Here is a 20003-nt window from a genome sequence, read left to right as displayed (position 1 = left end):
ATGTTTACATCATAACCTACATGACCTGAAACTATGAAGTTCACATATGTGGATCCCAGACATTTATTGGGTTCAGTTTTTATTTTCAATGACCAAAAAAGTCATTAGGGTTAGTAATCAAATTAGCTACACGGAAAAAATATCCTCAATGAATGTGGAATATTCAACATTTTTAAATGAAAATCACCAGTATTGCTCCGGTCATACGCAGAGCCAGGAATAAGAGCTTCTCGAGCATCATACATCGCAGTGCTCATGAAACGTCCGCCCTACAATAACCAAAAAAAAGATGTAATTTCGTCAACAAAAATGTTCTGTTTCTCAAATCCACCGCCATCGTTTTCACAGCAACTCACAGGATTGATGGTGTTAACCAACTTGCGTGGCTTGCTGAACTGCATAAGACTCTCCCTTAGGTTGTTGAGGGGTCCCTCCACAAGGACCTTCTGCTCCTTGTAGTTGTTCAGCAGGTTGTTCCACAGTGGCTGCTTAGAAAGAGCCTTGGGGTTCCCCACAATGATCACTCCATACCTTCACACACAGCATGATAATATTTTTTTAATGTAAATTACTACTTTTGTACCACATTTGTTTAAGTAGGCATTTTGCATTCATTTAAAAAATGGTTAGTATTTCCTTACTTGGCTCTGGTCAAAGCAACATTAAGTCTACGCGGATCATTCAAGAAGCCGATGCCCTGGTGCTCGTTGGCACGAACACAAGACAGGATGATGAAGTCTTTCTCTCTGCCCTGGAAGGCGTCCACACTTGCGATTTCCACTTGCTGTTACGGGGAAAAAAAGGGAAACAAAATAATTTTTCTTCACCTCATCTTTTGTAGTGGAACAGTGTATTTAAAGAAGAAAAAAGGGGAAAAAAATGATTTGCTCTTAAGCTGTGTGATTTACCTGATACAGTTTAGTGTGCAGAGAGCCACTGAATTGCATATATTGGACCAGGTAAGAACGCTGCCCTTCATATGGAGTGATGATCCCAATCTGGTCAGGTTTGGCACCAGCCTTCAACAGCCTAGTGGTGATTTTCTCTACATTTGCAGCTTCGGTCCTTAAAGGAAAAATGATATAAACTGATTCCAACTAGAGGCAGGAAAAGGGTAGACTGTTGAAATTTCTGAATGTGGGTAGAAGTATGCCGACTGAATCACTTGGAATGAGAAAAACAGTCACACAGATTGTAGACTTACCTGTTCAAGTAGGAGGTTCCAGAGCTAGCAATTTCCTCCTGGCCTTGAGTCACATAAAAGAACATTGGTTTGTCTGGCTGTGGCCACTGGAAGTCAAAGCCCTTCTTGATGCGGTCAGCTGGGAAGAGAAGAACACGTTCATGTTTTTCATCAATCACTGTAGATCTTATTGTCCTCCGTGCTGTTCCAACAACACTGCATATTTGACAGAGACAAACCTGCTGTGACGCCATTCTGCAAGGAGCCCTCATAGAAGATGTTAGACGGGAAGGCGCTGAGAGCTGGATGCATTCGGTACTGGACCTGAAGGCGAATTGGCCGTATTCCCAGAACCACCAAGCGCTCGAAAAGGGATTGGGATAACCCTGCCTTGGCGGCCTTCTTGCACATCACCACAGGACCCAGCTGACAGTGGTCCCCAACTAGAATGAGCTAGAGGAGGGCATAAAGTGGTAAATGCAACAGTCCATTAAGAGTTTCATCATACTTTAGTTATTTTTTTTTTAGAGTTAAGACATTTGAGGCTCACTTTTAAGATATGAATACAATTGTGACAACTCCTTTACTAAAAACATTTACAAAGGGTCCCCAGTTGAGGATGGAGTTTTTGGAATGCACTATAAAAAAACAACGTATTACTAGATAATTAGTTTCCAATAACGTAGATTAATTAACAAAGTACTGTAATTATCATTAAAGTTTTGTTGGAAAACTACTTTTAAGCGAAAAATGTTATCCATTAGAAAAACTGTAGGTACTGCAGTATGCAAATGTCCATCCTGGCAGAGGCAGGTTGATCAAAGATAAAATGTCCACTGATTGTTGAATAGATAATAGTTTGCATGTTGACCACAGTTTATGTACACTTGAGCAAGACACTGACCACACCCCTACCACTACACACACTAATCTCAAGCAGGGTAAGAGTTGATGCCCCCCCTATGTGAGATTAGAATTACTAAATTATAAAAACATTCATTGTGCACAATTCATAACTCACAAACAGCACATTTTTTGGACTGTGATGAACCAAGGATACCCACAAATCAGTGGGTCACCTCAATCCTGGCATTGAGCTATATATTCTTTACATTATCAACAACTCTTTTTCAGGATCCTAACCTGCTTTGCTCCGAGCACAACAGGCACCATACACTCAGGCTCAGTGGCTTGGGTGCTTTCATCAATCAGAATGGAGCGAAACTGCATCTTGGCCAGGCGAGGGTCCCCTGCACCAACGCAGGTGCAGCAAATCACATCTGCGTTCTGGACAGCAAAAAGAGAAGAATTAAAAATCTATTCAAAGGCAACTTCAAACTTTCGACGTGCACTGCTTCAAATTAAAGGCAATGGCTGAACTACAGCAAGAGATCAACCATTTTGGGTGAACCTACCATTAGCAGCTCCCTCTCAGCAGTCCGTTTTAATGCTCTATAGCGCTTCTCATCGGCAGAAGACAGCTCACCGGTTTCATCCTTCAGTTGCTGCAGTTTCTGAAGTTCTGGCATGCTAAAATTAAAACAACACAAGATAGATATACAGTCAATTCAGAGTTAGCCAGTACAGGGCATGCGCGCTCTTCGGGTATGCTTGTTATGCCTCTGGAATGATGAGGCATTTAGGGATATGGGTAGTCGTAGAACTTGTTCATACAAATATACACTCACTGGCCACTTCATTAGGTACACCTGTCAAACTGCTCGTAACACTTAATTTCTAATCAGCCAATCACATGGCGGCAACTCAGTGCATTTAGGCATGTAGACATTGTTTAAGACAATCTCCTGCAGTTCAAACCGAGCATCAGTATGGGGAAGAAAGGTGATTTGGGTGACTTTGAACGTGGCCTGGTTGTTGGTGCCAGAAGGACTGCTCAGAGTATTTCAGAAACTGCTGATCTACTGGGATTTTCACGCACAACCATCTCTAGGGTTTACAGAGAATGGTCCGAAAAAGAAAAAATATCCAGTGAGCGGCAGTTCTGTGGGCAGAAATGCCTTGTTGATGCCAGAGGTCAGAGGAGAATAGCCAGACTGGTTCCAGCTGATAGAAAGGCGACAGTGACTCAAATAACCACCCGTTACAACCAAGGTAGGCAGAAGAGCATCTCTGAACGCACAGTACGTCGAACTTTGAGGCAGATGCACTACAGCAGCAGAAGACCACGCCGGGTGCCACTCCTTTCAGCTAAGAACAGGAAACTGAGGCTAAAATTTGCACAAGCTCATCGAAATTGGACAAGAGAAGATTGGAAAAACGTTGCCTGGTCTGATGAGTCTCGATTTCTGCTCCGACATTCAGATGGTAGGGTCAGAATTTGGCGTCAACAACATGAAACCATGGATCCATCCTGCCTTGTATCAACGGTTCAGTCTGGTGGTGGTGGTGTAATGGTGTGGGGAATATTTTCTTGGCACTCTTTGGGCCCCTTGGTACCAATTGAGCATCATTGGAACGCCACAGCCTACCTGAGTATTGTTGCTGACCATGTCCATCCCTTTATGACCACAATGTACCCAGCTTCTGATGGCTACTTTCAGCAGGACAATGCGGCATGTCATAAAGCTGGAATCATCTCAGACTGGTTTCTTGAACATGATAATGAGTTCACTGTACTCGAATGGCCTCCACAGTCACCAGATCTCAATCCAATAGAGCATCTTTGGGATGTGGTGGAACGGGAGATTCGCATCATGGATGTGCAGCCGACAAATCTGCACCAACTGTGTGATGCCATCATGTCAATATGGACCAAACTCTGAGGAATGCTTCCAGCACCTCGTTTAATCTATGCCACGAAGAATTGAGGCAGTTCTGAAGGCAAAAGGGGGTCCAACCCGTTACAAGCATGGTGTACCTAATAAAGTGGCCGGTGAGTGTATATTTTAATTATGACTTGACAACCAAATTAGGAAACATTACGATAGTGACTGACAATGGCTATTTCCCCCAAACTCTACGTTAAAATGCTGGCTATACTATATCTATGAAGTGTATCATGTGGTAGTGCCAACATTAAATACTCCAACGTGATGGTGTCTGCAACATGACAAACTAAGGGTAGGTGCACATTGGGGTCACATGTGAAACAAAAACCCTTCCATTTGCCTGACCTGTCCATATTGCTGATCTGGTTATGCAATGCCAGGAAAGACACTGGTGACTCAATAGCTTCACGGCTCTTGGCACAAAGCCTGACCACCTTAAGCCCAGTCTTGTCAATCTTCTCGGTCAACTGGTCCACTGCAATGTTGCTGGGAGCGCACACCAGAACTGGTCTAAGAAAATACAGAGAGAGGGAGCACGTAACAGACAGTTAATAGTGACGAACATGAATTACGGAATTCCAAACTGATATAAGAAACAATTCAAAAAGGTTGATACCCGTTGCCCTGACGTGACAGGTGATAGACAATAGTGGCAGAGGTGACAGTCTTGCCAGTACCAGGAGGACCCTGGATCAGACTCAGAGGCCTCTGCAGCACTGTCTTCACAGCATACACCTACACAAACAGTAAAAAGGGGGCTAAAGGGGGCATATCCCAAAGCAATTTTCCAAACAAAACCTGCAACTAGAGGTGGATCACAAATTTATAACGAGTCTTTTTTTTTTTTAGATTGTGTGGGGGGTTTTGTTTTTGTTTTTTAAACCCTGTGCGTTTGGCGGACACGTCCTGTGTCCCCACGTAACTTGGTGATGACGTCATCCACGCGCTCTCTGTAAACCTCATTCGAAAGGGCATTAGTGAAGCATCACCCTCGTTTTTACTTCAAGTCCATACACCAAGTAAAACAGGAGAATGCCGTTTGAGTTTTATTGCTCACATAAATAAGCATATAAACACTGCATGAACCATGTGTTTATGTGTATATTTTCATTGTTTCTTTTACTTTTTCCAATTGGAAAGCACAGTGTAGAACTACAGATCCAATGATTCCACTCTGACGTCACACTGGAAGGGTGAGGGTGTGTGTTATGAAGAGGAGAAGAAGGATCAAGGATAGCAAATGGGAATGGTGCGCAATCGAGTTTATTTGAGATGATTCCTGAGCTGCCTTTTACTCTCTACAAATTGATGAAGAGGATAATATAACCTGTTTTAATCATAAAATGTATAAAGGCGAAACAAGCCTCTAACCTTACCTGCTGAACTTCATATGTACAAGTTGAATTAATATTATCAAGCTTCAAAACAGCTCATTGAGCATGTTTGGTTGTCAACAGGACATCAAAATTACAAATGTTGACAAACGATTTTAGGATTTTTTTTGTCTCTATGGGCCCAAAATGTTGATATAATTGGTCAGTAAAGAAAACAACAGTTCGGACATGAAGGTTACGGTGTCCTGAAAAAAAGGGACCAAAATAGGCTATTGTAAACAATCAATCAATCAATCAAATTTTGAAATATAAAGGCAACATCAAAGGCATGGACGAAATAGGCCTAGAGCTCAAAGGGTTGAGACTAAATTGCACATTACTGATCATTTTCCTCATGCATGTAAAACAAGAATAAAAAAAATAAAAAACACATTTTTAAGCCAAACAAGCTTTCTGAACAGGTTTTAAGTTAAAATTTGATATTTTGATCAAAATGTGCAATGAACGTAAACAAAAAAAGCAATGAAGAACAACACATGACACTTTCGTCACAAAAAGTCTAACCTGTGAGTGATTGAGATCAGGTAGCCCCTGAGCAGTGAAACGCTTGGGCAGCTGACACTTCATGGTAACATCTTCCACTTCGTGACCAAGAAGCTTGTGGTAAATGTAGCCTGATACAGATGTTTCATCCACAGCAAAGGTCTTCAGAGCACTCTGCATTCTGTAGAAGGACATGCACTAATGGTTAGCATCGTTGCTTGGCACGAATGTCAACCATCTGTTAAGAAGGGGAAACTGCAAGTCTCAGCTGGTATGGGGTTATCCTTCAAAAGGGAACATACATTTTTTCAGTCACTCAAGTTAGTCAAAAACATTTTGAATCCTGTATTTTTTTCTGATGATCTGACTGCATAGTTTAAGGGTCAATTTATTTGTTTTTTAATAAATGTTCAGCCTAATAGGTAGCTAGATAGACCATTTGCCATTCTGGTGTCTACAAGTGTATACCAAACGAAATGTTACATTTGACCTGCAGAGTGTTGACAATAAATTACAAAGAAAAGAAAATATCTGCGATTTGGAATACTATACAAGAGTATATATTTTGATAGCCATCTGGTCTAAGTGACAATAGGGCTAGTATTGCTAATACAAATACTATTTACAGTATCACAAAATAGAGTACACCCCTCCCTTTTCTGCAGATATTTAAGTATATCTTTTCATGGAACAACACTGACAAAATGATACTTTGACACTATGAAAAGTAGTCTGTGTCCAGCTAACAGTATATAATAAGAGTTAATTTATTTTCCCCTCAAAATAACTCCAAATAGAGTAATTAGTATCTAAACCCCAGGCAACAAAAGTGAGTACACCCCTTAGAAACTACGAACATCCCTAAATGTCCAAATTGAGTACTGCTAGTCATTTTCCCTCCCAAATGTCATGTGATTCATTACAGGAGTGCTGTCAGCATTGCTGCAGAGATTGAAGAGATGGGGGGTCAGCCTGTTAGTGCTTAGACCATACGCCGCACTCTACATGAAATTGGTGTGCATGGCTGTCACCCCAGGAGGAAGCCTCTTCTGAAGACGGTACACAAGAAAGCCCGTAAACAGTTTGCTGAAGACATGTCAACAAAGCACATAGATTACTGGAACCATGTCCTGTGGTCTGATGAGATGGGCGGGCTTTCTTGTGTACCGTCTTCAGAAGAGGCTTACTCCTGGGGTGACAGCCATGCACACCAATCAAAAATACTATCATTTATCGCTATAAAAGCTAGAAATAAAGTGGCCTAGAAAACCTTACAACAGGTCCAATCTAATGTATTCAAAATGTCTTCACTGTACACAAATTACATATTAAAAAACGCTGCAACATCATGCAAAGTAATTTCAATGGTCAGCAGATGTTACTAAAGAGGAGCAGACCCACAGAACCATTTTTTTCCCCAAAATGGGGCTAGCCTACCTGTCAAAGGAAGTAGCCTTCCAAACAAAATCCACCTGGAAGTTATGGGGAATTTCCACAGGGGCTCCAACACTGCTCCGCAGTTCAATAGCAATTTCATCACCATAGTCTGTGAAACGAAGCTGTTAAGGAACTCTAGATCTTTTTGATAAATGTCTGAAAATATAATGTTTGTCATTTACAGCAAATAGGCAAGGTGAAGAAAAAAGTTGGCTATAAGATCACAATTACGCCACTAGGGGGTAGGCCTGTCGCGATAACAAATATTAGTGTGCGATAATTATTCTCATAAATTATTGCGATATGCGATATTATTGCGCCCCCAATTTTATTTTAAACCAATTTACAATAACACAGTGAGAATACAGTATACATTAATAGATAAATTCAAAAATACTTTTTAAGAAATCACAACTAAAAACAATAGACCATGCCTCTTAAGTAAAAAAAAAAACAACAATATTGATACCGCACAGCACCACAGAATAAATAAAATGTGTTTTAAAAAAAAGAGAGAAAAAAAAAAAATGCACTTAATAACTTAAGCATTTAGGCAAATGAAAACTTTTCCATGTCATAGCTTCTGCAATGGTGTTCCATAGGGATGCAACGATACAGTTAAGTCACGGTTCGGTACGATTTTTGATATGATGGTCACGATTTTCGATCAGATTCAATACATTTAATGCTCTGTAAAAAACAAACAAAAAAAAACCAAATTATATATATATATATATATATATATATATTTTTTTTTTTTTTTTTGCTGGCGAGCAAAAATTAAATTGCCATCATATAAACATGCATTTTAGTGCATAATATTTACTGTATGTGCTTACTTCTTACTGATCTGAAAAATGTTTGTACAAAAGTGCTGAGAACAATCTTTACTGTTTGTAAAGTGAGGCAAGGCACACTGTTGATTGCTACAGCTTTCTTAGCAGCTAGGTTTACTACATGAGCAAGACATCCTATTTGTGGTCCGAATCCATCTGTGTCACCTAGTGAATTAACAATATTTGCAACATTATCTGTAGTCACTGGTATGGAATGATTTGGCCTTCTTAACTTCCATTCAGTCATGACAGTTTAGAATTCATCGATGTGGTATATGGACTACGTAACCCATAATCACTCTGTGCTCACGTAGCCAATGGCATGGGACATAGCACATCTAGTGTGCCATTTCATGATATCTAGTGAGTGCGCGCATTAAAAAAGTTAACAAGCGCCGCTGAAGTCAGGTCTGCTCATTATTACATAACACCAGCATATGACACAGCGCTCTTAATTTTATTCAGCTGTTTATTGTCAAAGCGAGGTTGTTCGTAGCAGCCTAGTCGGTAACAATGTTTTGGCGGACTTCGTTGTAAATATCCGGCGTTGTGCCGAAAAACAGCCACCCGCGTGAAATGTCACTCCTGACGGGAGCGCCCACACGTCAACGACACCGGCGCGCTGTAGATGGTCCACAGTCACTCCGGAGCACTGATGCGGCCGGTATACGTTGAACAACAGGATATAATGGGAAAGATTGGCTCCGGCGCTAGTTTTTGCAGGACTTGGAACAAAGATGCATTTTGCGCAGTTGGTAACGAGGAATCCGAACTTTTAACAGCACGTCTGCCGCACGCGCACACGCACGTGCACGCGAGGCGATAAATCGCAGCGGAAAAATTACCGCCTTCATTTTTATATATTGCGCGATAAATGGAATTATTGCATATTGCGACAGGCTTACTAGGGGGTAACAATTAGTCGTCTGTACAGAGCCATAGGGAAAGCAGTAGGTTATGGTACTAGACCAACCACAGAACAAAAATGTACAATTTGACATTAATTGGCAATGTTTCAGGTTAAAAAAAAAAAACATAACAGCCTTAATATGTGTTCAAAAATGTTTTGTGAAAATACATCAATTTCTCCTGAGCTGGATAAAGGTTACCTCTTCTGAAGTAAAGGGCTGAATAAACAACTAAACTTGCCAATTGCAAAAAGGATACTGTCTGGAACCTTGATGACATGGCCGATCCCTTTCCATAGAGGTGCGAGGTCTCCTTTGTACCGCAGGCAGATCTCATCACCTTGCATTAAGCGCATATCTAATATTGGCAAAGGAAAAAAGAAACGTTGTTTTAGAGTGATTCGCCAATTTTTTTTTAAAAAATGAAAAAGTGGTGGGGTGGGTGGGGTTTGCTAATAAATTGAATAACAATTTGCAAAAAATAAAGACACTAAACTTGACTAAAACCAGTCAAGAATCAAATCACGCATGCATGCATGCATGTATTCTACTAAATGATGACAGTTGGACAGAGTTTGCGCAGTCACGGGGAGGAGATATGAGGGTCTTTCTGCATGACTGGAAGGAAGTGAATCTCGCAGATTACCACCTGAATCTGTCTTCGGCAGAGTGAAATATGCAATCCGCTTCTTATTCAGTCCCAAGTCCCACCTTACTGTTATATTATCTTGAGTCTGCATAAGGAAAACATGAAAAACAAAAGATAATGAATGACCTAATCCAATGTATGTATAAGATCATTTGAGTCACAGAACTAATACCTGAGACTCTTTGAGCTTCTTGTCATAATCAGCCTCAAGTTTAACCAAAGGACCAAAAATGTTTTGGTACTGGTAGGCATCCTCGTAGCGCAGCAACACATGTTGCGGCTCCTCATCTACACCTGGCTTCTCCAAGTCCTCCAAGGTGGCAGTGGGGTTGTCCTAGAACAAAGGCAATGTTTTCTGTCACTCAATAAAGAGTACCTTCCAAATAAGTAGCCAATGGCTACCTTCCAGAGTTCTTCCAGCTTGTTGATTTGCTGTGCAGTGATCTGTCGGGCACGCAGCTGCTCCTGCTCCGATGGAATCTTAACCAGCCATGAAAGAAAACAGCGGTCCTGAATCAGCGGCTGCCACTGGGAGCTATCCCAGTTGATGTCTTTCAGGCTACTCTGGCTGGCACAAGGCTGTCTGTGAAAATATTTAATTTTCAGGCAAACTGGACTACAGGAAACTTGAGGCTTCCCCACTTTTGACCAGAAGCCTGAAATCATATAAGGGTTGTATTACAGTGGTATGCAAAGGTTTGTGCACCCCTGATAACTTTAGGATGTTCCTTTGTAAATCACTGATTGATTGGAATAAAAATTTCAAGTAAATTTATCATATGGCAAACGAACGCAGTAATATTTGATAAGTGACATGGAGCTTATAGGATAAACAGAAGGTGCATTATAATTAACAAAAATAGGTCAGTGCATAAATTTGGGCACCGTTGTGTTTTTATTGATGAGAAAGAACATTTTTAGTACAGCGTTACCTCAACATATGAACGCATTGGCATCCAATGTAAAATTTGACTTCTCATTTGTCCCGACATATGACGAAATGCTCAAAATTCGACAATTTATGACAGGGTCACAATTTCATTGTTTTCTCGCAAGACGGTAGCGCGGCGGATTTTCTTTCGCGAGAAATCAACATGAGTCCCAAGAAGGTTAGTGCCGGTGGTAAAAAAGGAAAAAGGTATCGCTTTTGAAATAAGGAGGAAATGATAGAAAAATATGAGTGTGGTGTGCGCATCAGTGAACTGGCCAGACAATACGGCCGGAATATGTCTTTTTGGGTTGTGGAACGAATTAATCGAATTGTAATGCATTCTTATGGGAAAATCCCACTCAACACACGACCATTTCGATTTACCAACAAGGTCCTTGAACGAATTAAATTCGAATGTATAGGTACCACTGTAATTTTTGGAACTCAAAATTTGTTAGGCAAGCTCACTGACGTCTACCTACATACTGTACAAAGGTAAAGCCAATCATGAGAAAGGGTATTTAAGGTGACAAATTGCAAATTGTTTTCCTCTTTGCATCATCTCTGACGAGTGGAAACAAGTGAGCCTCAAAACTGTCAAATGATCTGAAAGAAAACAGTAAAATTTAGGGAAGGATACAAAAAGCTGTCGCAGAAGTTTCTGCAGTCAGTTTCCACTGTGGGGAACATAATAAGAAAATGGAAGACCACAGGCACAGTTCAAGTGAAGGTCCTGAGTGGCAGACCAAGTAAAATTTCGAATAAGCAGAGGCGAAGAATGGTGTGAGGAGTCAAATTGAACCTACAGACCAGCTCCAAAGACCTACAAGGTGATTTTGCTGCAGATGTTGTCACTGTGCATCAATCAACTATTCAGCGTTGTTTACACAAGGAGATGCTGTATAGGAGAGTAATATGGATGAGCCTTTTGTCGCACATGCCACTAACAGAGTCCCTTGAGGTATGCCAAAGAATATTTGAATAAGACAGCCTCACTTTGGTATAAGGTTCTTTGGACTGATGAAACAAAAATTGAGTTATTTTGGCATAACAAGAGGCAGTATGCATGGCGTTTGAAGAACACAGCGTTCCAAGACACACACTTGCTACCCACAGTAAAATTTGTTGTGGTTCCATCATATTATGGGGCTGTGTGCGCAGGCACTGGCAATCTTGTTAAAAATTAAGGTTGCATTGATTCCAGTCAATACCAACAGATTCTTGCAAATGATGTTCCAGAGTCAGTGACAAAGTGTAAGTTGCGCAGGGGCTGAATATTTCAACAAGACAATGACCCTAAACACTGCTCCAAATCGACCGAGGCATTCATGCAAGAAGAACTTGAGGGTCCTATCAGTCCACAGACCTGAATATTATTAAAAATCCATGGTCTGATTTGAAGCTGGATGTCCATGCTCGGCAATCATCAAACCTGACTGAGCTAGAGATGTTTTGTAAAGAAGAGTGGTCAAAAATACCTTTAAACCGAATCCAGACCCTCGAAGGAAGCTACAGAAAGCGTTTCGAGGCTGTTATTTCTGCAAAAGGACGCTCTCCTAAATATTGATCATGTATTTCTGTAGGTGTGCCTAAATTTATGCACCAGCCTATTTTTGTTTAAATAATTATTATGCACTTTCTGTTTATCCTGTAAACTCTATCATGTCACTTCTCAAATATTGCTGTGTTTATCTGCTGTATGATATATTTACCTCAAGTTTTTGTTACAATCAGTGTTTGACAAAGAAAAATCGTAACAATTATCAGAGGTGCCCAAACCTTTACATACCACTGTATATAATAGAGGGCCAGGTATACAACTTAGTTTTATTTTATTATTTTACTTATATTTTTATTTAATAGTTTCTTTATCAACCAGACGTAAGTTTCACAAGTCCATTTCAATTGGCCGTTCGCAATAGCTCCGCCCCCCCTAGATAGCAGTGTGGCGCTTACCTCAAGAAAATTCGCATTTATGTTTTTGTGTTTTAGAGACATTTAGCTGGGAGTGACCCCCTACGTTCCGACTTCTTAATCCATTGGAATCCAGTAGTTTTTTGGTCTTTGGGAAGGGAAAGAACCAAATTCATACTGATACTCCAGGGGTACCTCATATCAAATTTGAATATTCCATAGGTGAATCACTTCACCATTTTGGATGTCTGCAGCTTGTTGAGACGTTTCGTCTTCTTCCATAAAGTTTTATGGTGGATGGCGATCTCAAAACCACCAAGTAAATCAGTTAGGCAATGGGGCATCCAAGTGTTTGCTATTGTCTTTAGGACGTATGATTAATCGATGGCTGTTTAAGAGATTGAGTTTGCGAAAGGTCAATTATCCAACTCATCTCTAAAAATTGTTTTTAGTGTGGTTTAAGAGTGTGACAATATCTTGATATAGCGATATATCGCAATGTTTTGCAACCTGATTGGTAATCGATATGCTCCCGCCAAGTATTGATACTTTTATTTGACATATTGGCCATACAATGGAGTATGGATGCTGTAAACTGCTCAATGTTTGTTAAGCAATTCCTTGGCGGTCCACTAGGGGCACTCAAGAGTGGCGGTGAAGGTAAAGTGCGCACAAGTCGTCTAGAGAAGAAGAGGAAGCTCCAAGTGGGTTGAAAAAAATAATAAAGCTTTGTGAGAACGGTGGAGGAAAAAGTGAGAAAAATGTTGCTACAAATCACACATGTGGACACACTAGATTTTACACCAACAAGAAAGGAAGTAAGGTGAACAAGGACTTTGCTGTATGCAAGAATTGTCTCAAAAAAATAAGGTTCACTGGCAGCTGGTGACAAAGTCGACACCGGATTTCTTCCCTGCTTCGCTTTCATCACTTGAGGTATGAAAGTTTTGCAATGTAATTGATTTTTTAATTTACATGTATTATTTTTATGACATTTGGTGTTGAATGATATAAAATAAACCAGGAACCTAAACTGGATGAAAATGAATATCGAACAAGCCTAAATGAATTTACAGATTTGATATTATTTGAGAACCATTTTCCATCTAGTTTACTACACAAACTGTTATTACTGCCATTTTAAAATGATTTGAATAGCTTCCAATATATATAAGGTGATGTGCATAATAATGTAGCCTACATATTAAAAGTAGGTAATTATTGCATTTCTAATCTCAGATGGTGGAAGTGCTCAAACCAATGCTTTTGGCAACAAAGGTCATATATGAAGACCCACTAATTTTATCATTGCCCCACTCCAAACTCAGCTGCTGACTGAGACCTACAGCACTGTTATTTTATTTTTTTTTTTTAATGTTTTTAAGATTTAAAACTTGAATGAAATTAAGGGTGCTATTCATCATGATCCCTCCAAGAGATACCAAAGGTTGTGGTTTGTTTCCTCTATAAGTGCAGGTACACAATTTGCAGTAGATTTATATTTTAAAGCAATGTTGCACAGAAAAGGTGTCACTGTTTAATAAATGACTTAAACAGTATTTTTCTATTTTGAATTTTTTTTTTCTTCGTTTCAACAGTTGTATCGTAGAAAATCATGTATCAAATTTCTGAACAGTATATCGATAATCGCTGTATCGTGATATCGTGAGATAATCGTTATCGTGAGCCTTGTATCGCGAACCGTATAGTATCGTGAGGTGCCCTGAGGTTTCCACTCCTAGTGTGGTTATTAGTCCAATACCGCCATGAGGAATGATTATAAAATGAAGAGCAAAAGAGTAAACGAAACATTGCAGGCTAAAGTTTTATCTGTATATCTATTTATATATGAATCGTACACAATCAGTTAACTAAGCATGAGGACAAAATCGAAACAAATCTGGTGTTAAGAGAGAGAAGATCTATAGGTCACTGTGTTTCGGTATAAGTCAGCCAACGTCACTTACCTACAGAGCAGCACCACAACAGAATCAGCCTTGGCGGGGATGAAACCCAAGAGGAAAACGTTGCGACATCCACAATTGTAACATTCCAGTACAGTCTCTCCCAATGGGCCATCTTTGTGAAGGGTCACCTCTTTGCATTTGGCTCGCACCAGATGGTTTACAATGTGGCTACAAATAAGGAGTTGACAATGGTTAATAATTTTGAATTTCTTGTTTGCTGTCATGCAGTGGAACGTTTGGGTTTGGACTAGTACTATCAGCCAATTAAATTTTTTTTAATGGCAACTGCATAGTTAACTCTTTTTTTAAAAAAAAAAAAAAATTCCCCAATTTCTGTTCCATTATTTTATCAAATTTTAATAGTGCCGTCAAGCGATTAAAAGATCAATTGCATGCAGTCCATTGTTAACTCGCGATTAATCGCATTTTCATTTATTTTAATGTAATAATTATTTTATATATTTGAGGCTTTAAATGTACACCTGATAGCACAGGAGCTGACTGATGTGCTTACCTTACATAATTCAAATTAAAGCGTCATTAGAAACAATAGATGGGCATCTTTACATTTGTAAAGATGAATTGAACATCCATTACCCCCCAATAACTCAAAATAAAAGCATGTCCGCTCAAAAAGCATACGTCCTGCGTGGAGTTTCTGATTTTATTTTTTGGTACAATCCATAACACTGGCATTTTATTTTATATATCTTTATTTGATTTTCATTTCTATATATATGTATACCTTAAAGAAATATATATATAATCATAATAATCTGTTATTAACACGTTAATTGACAGCACTAGTTCAAACATTTCCAACTGCAAACAAATTGAGTTTTCAGGAAGTCAACTTGTTAAACAGTTAAGTACGGCTGTCCCAAACGACTAATTTTCTCCCGATTAGTCAGCCGACTATTTTTACGATTAGTCGACTAATCTAATAATTAAAAAAAAAATTTGTTTTGTTTTGTTTTCTAATTTAGCAATGAAATTTTTGTTGACGCTTATCAATTCACAAAAAACATATTGGAACACTTAAATTATTTATTAAAGTACAAATAAACACGTAAATAACAATAATAAATCACAAATAAACAATGAGTTGAAATGCTGATAGAATTAACTAGTGTAGCATCCTGATTGAAAAGATGGTCTCTTAAACTGATGGTTTACAACTTTTATTCCATCCTTGATGTAATCACACTGTAAAAGCTACGGTGCACACAAATAAAACAACACAATTAGAAATTAACGAAAACTTTTCACCTTTTTCCTTTTAAACCTTATTTATATATCAATGAATTGCCTATATGAATTGCCTTTACCTTAATTTATTACCTTATCATTGACAATCTCTCCCTTAAGTGCAATCACTGTATATACTGTATATATTTATGACCTTTTCACCTTATATAATTTTCTATACTATAAAATAAACCATAACATGAAATAAACCTTTCAGTTAGCATTAAGAACAATACTAATAGCGCTTACAGGCCCATTGTCAATGAAACATTATTATTTAGTAAGGCGACAGCACCCTCTGGTGTACAAAAAATGAAAAAACACAAAAACAAAATTACAAACTGGGTTACGGCGCTTGAGGTGTTTATTCACGGCCGACGTTTAGCCAAGCTTGGCATTGAAGAGACAGGACGGAAGAGTGTACGCTCCTTTGTTTCTTTGAAATAATGTTTTGGACACTCTGGTGCGGTTTTTTGGCTTTGTGCCGCTTTCCCCGCTTGCATACAGAGCATCCGACATTCTGAACTTTCCGTGCATATATTTTTTTAACCCTTCATTAACCGTCGACGGATTTACGTCATCGATGACGTCGACTATGTCGACTAGTCGGGACAGCTCTACAGTTAAGTTATAGAGATTAATCACTTGGATGTTTGATTTTTCTTAGCATTTTTGTGAAGGCACCAAAAAGATCTTCGGGTGATGGCAAAGCGCGACGATAACACATTAGGAAAATTTAAAGCACCACAGTACTACATCGATTGTAAAGTGCAATTCAGCAACTGGGTGATGAAATTGTCATTTACTAGTGATGGTGCAGTACAATCTCGATGTGTACTTAAAGTGCCTGTGACACGAAAAAGCATGTTTATTTCATAATACACGCGGTATTTTATGCCCCTGAATGATATGGACCGCTTGGATGTGTGTGGAAGCGATCACTATATTTATTTAGTTTTTTGAATCCCGCGCCATGAAAATGAGTGACTTCCGGCTTCGGTCTTGCATTGAGGAGGAGGGCGCTGTGCCGTGTACGGTAGAAGACGTCCCCTTCATCTTCACTATACAGTGTACTGTTGTGTATGAGGACGAAGGATTCAGCTGATTTTGCGGATTAATACGTTTATTTTTCGCATCACGCCAGCCAAACGGCTGCAGAAAAATCATTCTGTGTGCGGGAGAGGCGTATGCGCCTTTTTGGAGTTTCAAAAGGTTCCCATTCACCGTGGATATTTACTGTGGGACCATTGGACTTACGAGGAAGTGAGTAAACATCTTGTTTTGTATTATGTCAAATACGAATACAGTGATTACAAAGTAAACACTACAAAATTCCTTTAAACAAAGGACTACTTACGTTTGATCATTGATAGGGATGTAAAAAGCTCCGTTAGCTGCACAACAACTCCAGCCACCCTCCTCCCGGGAACGAACTGTAAATTGCTCTCCGCCGGGCGGTTTGCCGATCCGCGAAGACAATCGACAACCGGGTCGTCATGTCAAATAATCCAGGCTAGTTACGTGTGATTTTCCACTTCGAAGACTTTGAAACATCCATCGGTTCGGGTTAGCATGTCGGCTAGCTGTCACTCCTTCTGGTTTGTTTACATTCTCCGAAGCCGGGGAAGGGAAATGGCATATGTCCGATTTAGGTGTCATAAAATATCGTTCGGGAGGTGCGACAGTAAAGGTAAAGTCGATAGTTTTGACCATTATGGAGTAATTTTGCCATGTCGTCTTGAATAAATGGATTTTTATTATTTCATATTCCATTTAGCACAAGATTGTTATTTGTGATGACCATGCCATTTATTTAGCAATTGGGGAAAATACTTGGATAAAAAGAATATCCTGTAAAAATATGGAGGTAAAGAGACAGAAACAATGACATTTTGCCGCTCTCTTCGTCACGTTTTCCTCGTTGTGAATAGTTCCCCCTCGACGGGCTGACTGGTCCTTCTCAAGCCATTTATATAGCTATTGGGGAAAAATACTTGGATAAAAAGAATATCCTGTAAAAATATTGGAGTAGAGAGACTGAAACAATGACATTTTGCGGCTCTCTTCGTCACGTTTTCCTCGTTCTGAACAATTCCCCCTCAATGGGCTGAATAGTAAAACCGATGAGCCCAGTCTACCGCTGACGTCATCCACCTGCTGGGGACGCTAAAGCCCTATAATGGTAGGCGTGGCTAACCGGCAGATTAAAAGACTAATTTCTCGTCATCTGCGCTTTGCTAAATTGTTGTATATAGTCGAATCGTCTCAAAATATGATTCTAATTCACATAATAATGCCATTTAAGACTTTTTTTCTGGTGTCATATGCTCTTTAAGTCTGTGAGTGCGTGTGTGTGTGTATGTATTTGGGGGGGGGTGCTAAAATACCCAGTTTCTGCTTCACTCAAGGTAAGCAGTCCTGCAATGAGTTTTGTTTGGGCATCATAATAAGTCCAATGCAAGAAAATGGAATGACAGGGCTATACAGACTGTCAATATAAAAAATTTAAAAAAACAGGAAGGGGGGGGGGGGGGTTGCGTGCGGCTCTGGTGTGCAGAGGCGGCACACCACAGTCATACGTCCTTTATGCTGTACCAGTTCTAACGTTTAAGATCCTACATTCAACCTATTTTACATTTGCATCAGCATTAAAATTAATGCAAGGCAAACAAGTTCTCTCGTCACCACCTTAAATTGTACCCGTATGTCATGCGCATTTAAAGGGTGAGCAATTTTATCTTAAAACGTTAAACTTTCTATAATTCCAGTACAGTTACTACATGTTCATCATTTGCCTGCTCGTAAGTGTCTTAGTAATGTTTAATGTGGCTGTGGTCTTTCTCTGAAAGTTACTTTCACCTGGAAAAACATTTTCTTAGACATAAAATGTAACCAGAGGTTTCCCAGCAGATTGTGTCTGTCATTTAAGCTAAGCGGCAAATAGGATGGCCACACACCTGCCAGATGTATTTCCACGTCCATTGCAGAACCACTTCTTGCTAGTGTTGCAATACACCACACAAGCTGGATCATGAATACCACAATAGCTGAAAAACAAAAGTTTTAACCATCATTTGGCTTTTATTACATGCAGTCAAACTATAGTATGAATGGACTCAATTAAGGCAAAAAAATGCAAATTGTACATTTGCAGTACTATCAAAGAAACATGAAGCCTGATATTACATTTGCATGTGTTATTTATACATTGGATTACTATATTTTTCTGGGGACCCAAAGGAAGGAAATGTTTTAGTTTTGAATGTGCTTTAAATGCAGTATATACCAACAAGGACAGTGCTTTTCAATGCTTTGCTGTCAAGAGTACCTGCAAGCGTGTACTGGAAGGTCCTTAGTGTAATAGGCATCTTCTTCGTCCTCCTCAAAATTGAGTTCTGCCAACAGCTGACTGGCTTTGGCCACAGAATCTTCCACTCCGCCGTTGTGGAGACCTTCATCGGGACCGTTCACCTGCGGCGAAACTCCAGCTTTAGCGCGAACGTGTTTCGCTAACAGCGAAGAATCACATTGCGGAAAAGACGCACGAACAAAGTTTCTTTCTGATCGCCATATTGTAAAGGCGCGATTTTTCCAAAAAAGCCTTTTAGTACACATATATGCTGGGTTTTCTCTGTACAATTATGTCAACAAACGGAGGCACACATCAATACTTTGGAGGTTGACGGAAGGATGGCTTTAGCAAAAAGCTTACAGTGGCAGCTAAAGCTTTAGCCGCTAACTAGCTGGCGAGCTAGCTTAAGCTAACGTCAGTGAACCGCGCGTTGTCGTTTCTTCCAAGCGAACAAGAGAGATACACACCTGGCTGTCTAGTTGGCTCTGGGTCTGTCCCTGGGTCTGTGTCTGGCTTGGGAGGGTGAAGTCGGTGAAGTCGTACTCGGAGCCCTGGGTGTCCGCTCCTAGCAACTCCGCTTCCTCGGTGTCCAAAAAGGTGAGGGTCTGGGAGCTTGGCCCGTACGCCTCCACACTCATTTCGACTCAACTTCGATTCACTCAAGTGTTTTCCGGTGTTCGTCCAAAATAGTTTTCGAGTCCGAACCGTATTATGCGTTCGTCGCTACGTGGACGTGAACTCCACTCGAAAAGTCTAGCGATAAACACGGAGGTAAAATGGTACCGAACAGAACCTCGATGCCTTCGGAAAGGTCCAATAGCGACGGATGTGTGTGCGGCGCTCGACGTGTGACGTCCCTTACGTTTACAGTGAGCAGCAGAGAGAGGCGTGCGAAAGAAGAGCTCTCACTCA

General features: G+C 40.0%; 1 protein-coding gene across 2 annotated transcripts in view; it reads right to left on the bottom strand.

Moving 5' to 3' along the window:
• The window catches only part of upf1 (UPF1 RNA helicase and ATPase), a 27121-nt gene extending 7118 nt beyond the window's left edge, over positions 1–20003 (bottom strand). For both annotated transcript variants that reach the window (XM_057841498.1, XM_057841497.1), the window contains exons 1-20: positions 19559–20003; positions 19068–19210; positions 18697–18786; positions 14492–14659; positions 10082–10262; positions 9852–10013; positions 9680–9764; positions 9290–9388; positions 7287–7395; positions 5871–6030; positions 4589–4707; positions 4318–4482; positions 2599–2713; positions 2327–2470; positions 1423–1636; positions 1205–1322; positions 909–1065; positions 642–784; positions 357–531; positions 188–269 (exon numbers count right to left, since the gene is read on the bottom strand). In XM_057841498.1, the coding sequence (XP_057697481.1) occupies positions 188–269; positions 357–531; positions 642–784; positions 909–1065; positions 1205–1322; positions 1423–1636; positions 2327–2470; positions 2599–2713; positions 4318–4482; positions 4589–4707; positions 5871–6030; positions 7287–7395; positions 9290–9388; positions 9680–9764; positions 9852–10013; positions 10082–10262; positions 14492–14659; positions 18697–18786; positions 19068–19210; positions 19559–19729 (2800 nt within the window). In that variant the 5' untranslated portion in view covers positions 19730–20003. The remainder of the gene's footprint in view (positions 1–187; positions 270–356; positions 532–641; positions 785–908; positions 1066–1204; positions 1323–1422; positions 1637–2326; positions 2471–2598; positions 2714–4317; positions 4483–4588; positions 4708–5870; positions 6031–7286; positions 7396–9289; positions 9389–9679; positions 9765–9851; positions 10014–10081; positions 10263–14491; positions 14660–18696; positions 18787–19067; positions 19211–19558) is intronic.

Source organism: Corythoichthys intestinalis, chromosome 7, assembly GCF_030265065.1.
Source record: "Corythoichthys intestinalis isolate RoL2023-P3 chromosome 7, ASM3026506v1, whole genome shotgun sequence".
Taxonomy (NCBI): Eukaryota; Metazoa; Chordata; class Actinopteri; order Syngnathiformes; family Syngnathidae; genus Corythoichthys; species Corythoichthys intestinalis.
This window is presented reverse-complemented; position numbering and strand designations above follow the sequence as displayed.